The sequence below is a fragment of the Lactuca virosa genome, chromosome 7, assembly GCF_052849685.1.
Source record: "Lactuca virosa cultivar CGN04683 chromosome 7, Lactuca_virosa_CGN04683_v6, whole genome shotgun sequence".
Lineage (NCBI taxonomy): Eukaryota > Viridiplantae > Streptophyta > Magnoliopsida > Asterales > Asteraceae > Lactuca > Lactuca virosa.
Genome location: NC_136432.1, coordinates 213,178,572 through 213,189,104, shown reverse-complemented (window position 1 = coordinate 213,189,104; position 10,533 = coordinate 213,178,572). Strand labels below are relative to the sequence as shown.

Genomic DNA, 10,533 nt, shown 5'->3' with positions numbered 1-10,533 from the left:
AAAGAACACGAGATGAAATGATCAAAAAACACAAAAGGCTTGATGCAAAAGACCCTTCACGAAAAAGGAACTTTTATAACCATCATCATGTTGTACAAGATTCTTTCATGTGAAAACGATGATCACAAATTATTAATTTAAAAAAAAAAAAAAGGAGAAATTTTTGTAGGGGTGAAAGATTTTTACTGTAGAAAAAGATTTATACCCGGATTTGTGGCAGGCTGCAAGGATGAAGGATTTGTCCCAAATATACCCCACAAAATTACAGTCGAAGAGGAGAGAGAATGTAGAATCGTTTGATAGTTATGTTGCAGAGGAAGAAGCTTCTAACGATGGAGAGATGAGAGAAGAATGGTTAGAATACGAGATAAAGGCTAAATTGTTGTGATAACAAACCCCAAAAGGGAAAATAGTTACAGAAATTACAATTCAAAATTAGTAGAAGTGGGAAATAATCAAGAACTAGATGATATGTCTTTCAATTTGACAGCTGATGGATCCATCGATTATGGCTTTAATCGAACCCATTGGTACCTTCCTTCCATCGGAACATCTTTCACGATATCATAGTTGTACCTGATGAACAGTAAAAACGAAAATTAGTTGGAAATAATGATTGTACTCCAAATTCTACGATGCGCATGTGGAGGAATAGTGGAGGTTCATGTTAAGAGTGGTGTATGTGTATCATGAACAAATCGCCATAGCTACTTACTTTTCTGTGAATCGTTTCTTTTCGTACTTTTCAGCTTCCGAGAAAAATTCTTCAAGCTCAGCCGGAGAAGGAGACTTTTCCGGTGGTGGTTTATGACCGGAAGTAGCTTCGTTTGCTGTTGAGGTCTTCTTCTTCTTTGGAGTAGAGGTTGATAACGGCTCCATTTCTTCTGATTCTAATGAAACCACGCTTGATGCAGATGTCTCTCTACTGTAAATTAACAAACATAACGCAAAATTTAGTGGTGTGGAGTTTTATACAAATAGACAAATCCGAAACGGTGGAACTGATAAAAATTGTTGAAACAGAATCATAATTGAGATTGATTAATTAATTTGACCTGAAACCGTCGTTACTGGACATGAAGATTTCGGTTTCGGAAAGACATTCCGCCTGTAAATGAACATTCAATCGGATTAATTAATATGTAACGAACACAAATTCATTACTCGCGAAAAAAAAACAATCGATGTATTTACTAGAATTTTGAATTTCATACCTTCAGATCTGGTCTCGAATCGTCATTGATAGAGCAGATAAACGACGAAGCATGATCAGAAACACCGGACTCCGCCGTCAAAACAACATTCTCATGGAAATTGAAGTCAATTTCACGTCGAGACTGAAACCGAAGCTGAAAAATATTCTCCTGAGCTTGAGAATCCAATCTTCTTCTCTTACCGGTGCCGGAGCTCGAAACATCTGTATCTCTACTCCGCCGCACGTCTTCATGGGAATTTGGAACCTCCATTGTTGAAACTTCTTCAGTGCTTTCGCATCCGCTTGTACACGTTTCCTCAATCATAATTCACACATACAAATTGCTGTATATTCTTTAGATAAATCAAACTGAAAAAACCAACATCTCTTCTCTTTTTAAAGCTGAATAGACAAAGTGACAAGACTGGAGTGGAAATAAAGGTAAGGTGGACATGATCGGACGGTGTGAAATTTAATAAGTCGGTTGTTTTCTAATATAAAAGTTATTGTATAAAATTGAAGTTGTTATATTGAAAATATACTTTTTATATTTCTAATAATAAAGTTATTGTCGTTAATATAATTATCGATCATAATGTTCAAAAAAGAATATTATCTGATAGTGTAGGTTTAAGTGTTTATAATGCTTATGTTATGGGGAAGGTGTGCAATGAATGAAATTTTCAGGTGAGATGCAATGAATTGGTACAATCATAGTTAAAGTTAGATACATTTTTATAGAGGCAAACAACATATTAAACAATGATATTAATGAAATAAATATCCTACTTTTGTGAGAGTTGATCATTAGTAATCGCATTCACAAGAAGGTTAAAGCCATTTACAAAGTAAAAAGACACACACACACACACACATATATATATATATATATATATATATATATATATATATATATATATATATATATATATATATATATATATATATATATATATATATATATATAGGAAAAGTGAGTATGAGGCTGTAATACATGCAACCTTAGGTGTGGAACCATCATAACGCTGTCGTTTTGCTTTAAATTATTAACCCACCGCATGAATTCCTTGTTTTCTACTTGATCCCCAATTTTTCATTAATTATCAATTTTTTTATTACTGATTATCAATGTTTATCTCTTTTCTATCTATTTCGTCCTTGTTGTTGCTATCATCATATGGCTCTTAATCCTCCTATTCTTCCTTTAAGAACCATATGGGTTGGGGACAAAATGATTACAGGTTTAGCTTCTCCCGTTTTCGTCGTATTGCTCCCCAATTGCTATCTTATATAAGCAAATTAAATCCTATATTCGATTCCTTCATTTTCAATTTGACTTCTATTTCCGCTTAGTCGGTTCCCCCTGAAGGTGAACGTTTTCATCGTATCTTTCTTCCTTCCCTTGTTCCGATTCTAGGATTTTGGATGTTGAAAGATAAGACGCAGGTCCCCAATCCATTTCTTTGCCATTTGATTTGAACTTTGTTTTTCATGTTCCAGTGGGTAATATACTAATATATTATAGTAGATTAACTTAGTTGTGGTTTGAATAAGTTGCAAAAATTTGCAATAGCATGTCAAATTTTTATTTAAATTATATAAAAGTTGTATTATATTGAATGACTTGTACACTGGAAGAAGTCAAGTGACAATATATGTCTCATAGTTCTTGCTTATCGGAATGCTCAATAGGTGTTTGATGTAATGTCTAAATGAATTAAGCCACTAAAAATACATAATATAAAAGTTTATTATTTATGTAAGGTGCATTTAGTTGAATTTATCTATCTCTTAAAAGAAATAAGCCACAAAAACATGAAGGTTAAAAGTTTGCAATGTATATTTCAATCTGTTAGCTGTGTGTATATGCTATTTAAAACTTTTCCAATTTCTATGACAGTTAAGGATGCTTCTGGACAGAAGATTATGCAAGAATTTAGGATGTTTGACAAATGGCCAGCTACAAGAAGAATGGACAAAGATTAGACCATGAAAGACCAACAACTGAAGCTAGCAACTGATCGTCAGAGTACCAACTCATAGCAACCCAATTTTGGCTACTTTGAATTTTTTAGTTGGTGGATTATTATTTTTTAGCGTGGATTTTTAGAACTTTAAACCATTTGCTAAATTCTGTCTTTTAGTTGGTCATTTCTAAGTTGAGTTCTTTTCGTTTGGGGGATTGTATAAACCAATTTTTAAGATGTTTCTTCTCTTGTTAATTTTCTTAGGTGTTTTAATTGTAAATCTATAAACTGAAAATATTTTATTTTTTGGGACACGTAGCTCAGAATATTGTATTTAGTTCTGATAACAAAGACCACATTATTTGTTATGTAAATTGTTATAACATTCTTACTTGTATGAATTTTGATATATATTCAAATATTCCAGTTTCATAGTTTTGTCAATTTATTAAAGTATGATATTACTGTAGCAACATATCCCTGTAAATTTATTCTTTAAATATTGTTAAAATTACTAATAAATACGTTCAAATGTCATAAGGTGACTTTGAAAGTAACTTTTGTAAGCATTTATAAAGTTAATAAAACCATCATCTAAGAAACAATCACATACATTAACTCTAATAATTTAATCTATATTTACATCAAGAGATAAAAACCATTAAACGAAATCCCAGCTGCATTCATTCATTAATATTCCATGTTTCTAAAAGCTTTCAATGGATTAATATAGATATTAAAGTTGCATAAATTAACCAAAAATTTTTGTAAGCTCTCTCTAAGGAAAAAAATAATGGTGTATGATGTAAACTGATGCATCTATAATGAGCAGAAACCAAACACAAGATGCACGACATCCTCCCAGCATCAACAAGCAACACATGAAGTCAACAAAAAGAACCCATCCACTTGATTACACATTTTCATCACTGTTTTTCTGCTACAGATTCATCCACCTGATAATAATTAATATAAGTATGACGCAATGAAATCATGAATAATCAAATAAATATTACAATTACCTTTCTTTTTGGACAACCAGTGGCGTAATGACCTAGTCCTTGGCAGTAAGAACATGTTCTCTTTTTCTTCACGTTCTCTAAACAAGACTTAGTTCTAGTTGCATTTTTAGGACGCCCTTTCGTATTTGTCGGAGCAATAGGATCCCGGACAGATACAGATAATTGAGGCATTATATCTACTTGAGAAATTCCCATGTAACGATCTTAAGACACATTCTCAAATGCTTTAGGCTTTTTCCGAATCTTTTGATCTTCTAAAAACTTTATCACGAAACTATTGCATTTTTCTATGTCTGTAAGGGAGTCACTTGCTTGTTCGATTGCTTTATCACAATTTGAACGAACACACCATAAAGTTAAGGCACTAACTCCATTTTCACAATTCACATCTTCGAGTCCAATGCTGTTAGTACCCACCTTATATCTAGCACTAAGTGTCCACCTTGGTAAAATATAGTGATCAGGAAGATTTTCAACATGTCTTTTCTTCATCACGTAAAGGCTATGCTTACATAATATTCCATATGTTTCATACTTAGCACATGAACACGTGACATTCACATGATTCATAAAATGAAAGATAACAATTCTCCAATGTCTTTTATCAATATCCATTTGCCCAACCCTATATTTGATTTCTTCTGTGGTTTTACTTAAAGTCTCATGAGTTAAATTACAATTAGCTTCTATCCATTCTTTTTTGAATACCTCAAAAAATTTTCTCGTATAAAACTGGCCTGCTTTTGCTTCTATCGGATGAACAGAAGAAAGGATCGGACTGGAGTTCATGGTCTTAAAGTCTTCATCTTCTTCGGCGGCCATTCGAGAGTCAACTGCTTTATCATATTGGAGTACAAATTCATTCAACATGGTCTTGGAATTAACAAATCCATCAAAAAATGAATGAATGCTCTCACTTCTTCCACTCGTAGTCATACCAACAAAGCAAACATCTTTCAAGAAAGCTTTGGCCCAGTGTATTCGTTGGTTATACATATCGGTTATCCAACTGTTAGTTTTGATGTTATACTTACCACGTAAAACTTCCCAATTGGTTTCAAATTCTTCGGTTGTATCACTCTTTACCCACTGTCTATAAGATTCTTTAAAATCACTATAACGAGCTATAAGTGGCCGAAGATGTTCTAATTCATACTTCTTAATGTGCCATGCACAATAGCGATGACGGGTGTTTGGAAACACTTTCTTGATTGCATTACCCATAGCTTTATCCTGGTCTGTTATCATTGCCACCGGATACTTGCGAAACATGCAGTTTAAGAAATGCTCAAATAGCCATCGAAAAGTTTATTCTTTTTCATTTTCTAACAATGCACCACCAAACAATATAGACTGACCATGATGGTTCACACCAATAAATGGAGCAAATGGCATCTTAAGTTTGTTGGTCATGTATGTGACATCAAACACAACGACGTCCCCAAATTTAGTATATGCCTCTCGTGATCTTCCATCAGCCCAAAAAACATTTTTAGGAGACCCGTCATCAAACAAATCCACAGCAAAATACTGGTTACTGTCTATTAATGCTTTATCTTGAAAATGTTTGATCAACCCATAAAACTCTTTACCTTTATATTGTTTTCGTTGCTCTAATAAAACATGGGCACATTGCTTTGAGGTAACATCGGCATCATATGGAGTTTTCATTGTATTTACAGCCTTTTTGATTTGACAAGGCCTTAACCCTGATTGACCTAGTTCCACCATAAGAGACTTGCATGCCATTGAGCGGTGTATTTTCCCATGAGAACGATGTTTCATTACTTCGGTAGGAGTTGTACTCAAATTGTGATTGTGTGTGTCGTTAAACACATCGACAAACCATTCACCATCTTTTCCTTTTGATATCCGGAGCATTGCTTTACATCCAGTCCTCAAATTTCTACGACGTTTCTTAGCAACTCCACATAAACTATTACCCTTCAAACTTTTAAAGCCTTGTTTATTACACACATAGTTCTTCCGATAAGGCTCATTTGTGGTTTTATTTTTAAAGCTCCAATGAACACGAATACCGAATCCATGTAGAAAGGCATATTGGTTATAAAATGTATATGCATCCTTAGGTGTACTGAAAACCTTCCCCATAATACTTAGATCCTTAGCTTCATCTTCATCACATGCAAGATTCACAATATCCTCATTTACTTTTTCAGATTCAAATGTTGATTCCAAAGAAACATTTGCATCTATATCTTCGATTGTATGTGTTGCAAACGACTGATTAGCTACTGGGTTTTCAAAATCCATGATCTTAACTTTTTATAGATGTCTGATGTTATTGAATCAAATTCAACCTAAAACAGAGAACTGAGTAAGTCAATATGAAAAAAAAATTAATAGCTTTTTTAACAGCATGTTGGTACCTGGTAACTTTGATAACCCATAAAATTAATGAGGATGAATGATAAAACAACGCTCTATGTAGGTTAATCTAGTAAAAAAAATATTAGTGATTATAGAATTCAAAGTTGAGAAGGAAGGGTGGGTAAAATTGATAAGGAACCACAACAACAAAGAAAATTAAATTAATTCATACCTGGTCGCATGGATTAAACGATGCAATTGAGGATCATGAAATATAGAATAGAGAAATAGGTAGGTTACTCGTATAAAAAAATTATGGATACTAGAAATCGAAGTTGAGAAAGAATTATGGGTAAAAGTGAGATGAATTTTGTAATATTGGTAGGATTTCATGGGAGCCGAAAATCAAGAGAAAAATAATATAAAAATTTATAGATGCCTAAAATAAGTGAATGTAGGTGAATTCATTTTCATCCAATGCACGTGGTAATTAATGAAAAATTGGGGCTCCGAAAGAAAACAAGGAATTCATGCGGTGGGTAAAAAAGCTATTAAAGCAAAACGACAGCGTTATGAAGGTTCCACACCTAAGGTTGCATGTATTACAGCCTCATACTCACTTTTCCCTATATATATATATATATATATACTAGTTTATAACCCGTGAGAACCACGGTTATAAAATTAATTAAACTTTCATATTAAAAAATCAAAATTATTAATCAATTATTTTAAATAAATTATTACTTAAGAGATATTTTTTTTAGTTATATAAAATTATAATCGTTGATTTAAATAAATACGTGAAGTTATATCACCTTATAATCTGTATTAATTTAATTTTACTTAATCTAATGTTATGAATTTAATATAATTAGAGTGAAAAAAAATAAAACTTAAAATTTGAAATTTAAAATAAGAATCAATTAATAATTTAATGTAATTAGAGTGAAAATTTTAAAATTTGAAATTTGAAATTGATAATTAATAGGTTGACAAGTGGCATGATATGTAACATACAATATTAATGTATAGTTCTAAAAGTATGACACTTGGCAATAGGAGAATAAATCTATTCATTTATTAGAATATATATATATATATATATATATATATATATATATATATATATATATATATATATATATATATATATATATATATATATATATATATATATATATATATATATATATATATATATATATATATAGAGGTAGGTTCAAATGTTTTTCACATCTATTGTGTGCTAGAATGCACCAATAGGAATTTAGTATTAATTATATGTATATTAAATGCTATCCATACTTATAACTCATTTTTATAGAAACTAATTAAATTCGTCATTAATGTCAACAATAATATTCTTTCAGAATGAATTAATATTTAGAAAAATGAGAGTCTATTCCAGCAGAATGAGAGTGTATTCTAGTAGAATACACTCTCGTTCTTCATATTCCATGCAACTTTATTGTATTTTAAGTGAGTGAGTCCTGAAACAAAATACGAACTTATATATAAAAACCTAGATGCGAATTCATTCTGAAAGAATGTTATTGCTGACATTAATGACGGATTTAATTAGTTTCCATAAAAAGAGAATTATAATTATGGATATCATTTAATATACATATAATTATGGAAATCATTTAATATCTATATGTATTTAATTAAATAATTATTTAATTTTACTAAATTCCTATTGGTGCATTCTAGCACACAATAAATGTAAGAAACAAAATAACCTAGCCCTATATATATATATATATATATATATATATATATATATATATATATATATATATATATATATATATATATATATATATATATATATATATTGGGTTTTCTCTTGGGTTTTTTAGCCCATGAGGAAGCCCACTTCTTTAGCCCATGTATATATATGTGTTACATGTCCTAATTTCACCAACACATAAAATTTTTCAGCCACCAAGAGAGTTAGAGAGAGTAAGAAGCAAAAGAGGGTTTTTTTCTCAATTCCCGTTTTTTAAGATACACCTGCAGTGTTTAGTAATTTCCCGGAGATCCAACGGTCCGTTTTCTTTGATTTTTGGACAACAACTTCCTAACATCGAGACCTTCAGATCCAACGGTTGAATTGTCAAAATCAGATCCAGAGTCTCAGGAATCGTTGCTTCTGTTTGCTGCTGTAAATCAGGAACGTTTTTGGTGATATTCTTCTTTGTCTTTGCTTATTTGATTCCATATGCTTGATGTGATTTAGTTCCAAGTATATTATGATTATTGTATGTTTCTAGTACATATATAGAAGACTTTGTATTGCTCTAATATTTGTGATAGTGGATTTGAAGCGGCTCTAGTAGTCCCGTGGTTTTACTCTCCTTTCTTGAGAGGTTTTCACGCTAAAATTCCTATGTTTTTATTGGTTGATTACTTATTGTTTTGGGTTGATTATATTGATCATATAACTTGAATTGGGGCTGATTTTTGGCAAGTGAAAATATCCTATTTGTTTGCATCCTAAAAGGTTCATTCAAGACGATAATAGTTTAGTCGAACGAAGTATTATTCTACATTGTTATTTACCGTTGTGGCTGCGTTTTTCTCATTAATATATATATATATATATATATATATATATATATATATATATATATATATATATATATATATATATATATATATATATATATATATATATATATATATATATATATATATATATTCAACTGAGAAAAAAAAGACTGAGAACGAGGAAATGAATCTGGATCACGTATTTCGAATATGCCGCTTAAGCGCTCCAGCCTACCGGCCGACGGAACAGATCATATTCATATAATAATTGTATAAATTATTTTAGCATGTGAAAAACTAATTTATCAACCACACATAATAATTGTATAAAATAAACAACAGAAACATACATAAAGTATATGTACATAAACATAACCAACTGATGACATTTTTTGTGAGGCAACACAAAAAATGTCAAGTCCATTCCTAAAGGGACATTTTAAAGGACCAAAAATCTTCTTGTAATGTTGTTGTAGAAGCTCCCACTTGAGTATACACCATTTGCTTGCAAAAGATTTGAAGAACTTCTTGAAAGCTAAAATTCAGCAACGGTCGCTAAAAGTCCAATACCCCTTTAGAAAACAGCTTTAGCGACAATTTTAAAAAATTTTCACTGAAAATCATGCACACATTTTAACTTCGAAAATGGTTCTTTGGTATTCAAAAAATGGCTCCAACTTCATCTCTTGTCACATTTTGGTACAAACAAATTAATTCTAAAAACTAATCTATTACTTACAAAAATAAAACAAAAAAACTAATCTATTTAATTTATTACATACCATATGAATAAATAAATTATTACAACGATTTTTATAAAACAACCAACACAACAAACACAATGGTCATTGGCTAGTTTATGCACATCATACATATCAACATATACATTAAATAACCTTTTTTTCTAAGACAACTTTAGATGACAAAAGATGCATGAAAAACTTTTGTCACATAAAATAACAATTATAAAGTTGTCGTAGAAAATATGTATGAACTTGTTTTTATACAAAACCAAGTTATCCATATTCTCCAAAAACTAAGATCTCCAAAAATCAAAAAATCTAACCAAACTTGCAAGGTGGCTCTGATACCAATTATTGGGTTTTTATTCAAAATTACTTTAAAAAACATAAGATTTAGCAATGGAAGACTTGATGATTTGAATAACATAAAACAAGTTTATATCCCACCAAGGATCATCTTGAAAAGTTTGGAAAGAAAACAACACAACCAAAGAAGAAGAAGAAGAACAAATGACAACCTTTGTAGTCCTTGGGGTCCTCTTGGGAGGCTTGGAAGTTGATGAAGAATGATTAACTTAAGAGTCACCAACAAGTTGTCAACTTGATTTAAGATGCTAGTCTTGTAAGAAAACTCTTAATCTATTAAGCTTGAAGTTCATTACCAAAGTATGAAGTTCACGAGAGTATAAAAGCAAGTAATATCTTCAAGAGATAATCAA

At 30.9% G+C, this 10,533-nt stretch overlaps 1 protein-coding gene and 1 pseudogene across 2 annotated transcripts; both read right to left on the bottom strand.

The window, feature by feature from the left end:
- Positions 1-368: 368 nt before the first annotated feature.
- LOC145125049 (uncharacterized) lies at positions 369-1,633 on the bottom strand. 2 transcript variants are annotated; one of them, XM_079060541.1, is made up of 4 exons: positions 1,215-1,633; positions 1,056-1,108; positions 716-922; positions 369-576 (listed from the first exon to the last, which is right to left on the bottom strand). In XM_079060541.1, the coding sequence occupies exons 1-4, from the start codon at positions 1,518-1,520 to the stop codon at positions 507-509; spliced, it is 636 nt and encodes a 211-aa protein (XP_078916667.1). In that variant the 5' UTR covers positions 1,521-1,633; the 3' UTR covers positions 369-506. The 2 variants fall into 2 exon arrangements, with proteins under 2 accessions (XP_078916667.1, XP_078916666.1); XM_079060540.1 differs by having other exon boundaries at positions 716-925; positions 1,215-1,629.
- A 2,455-nt stretch (positions 1,634-4,088) lies between these two features.
- On the bottom strand, positions 4,089-6,305 carry LOC145127530 (protein FAR1-RELATED SEQUENCE 5-like; annotated as a pseudogene).
- Positions 6,306-10,533: the final 4,228 nt, after the last annotated feature.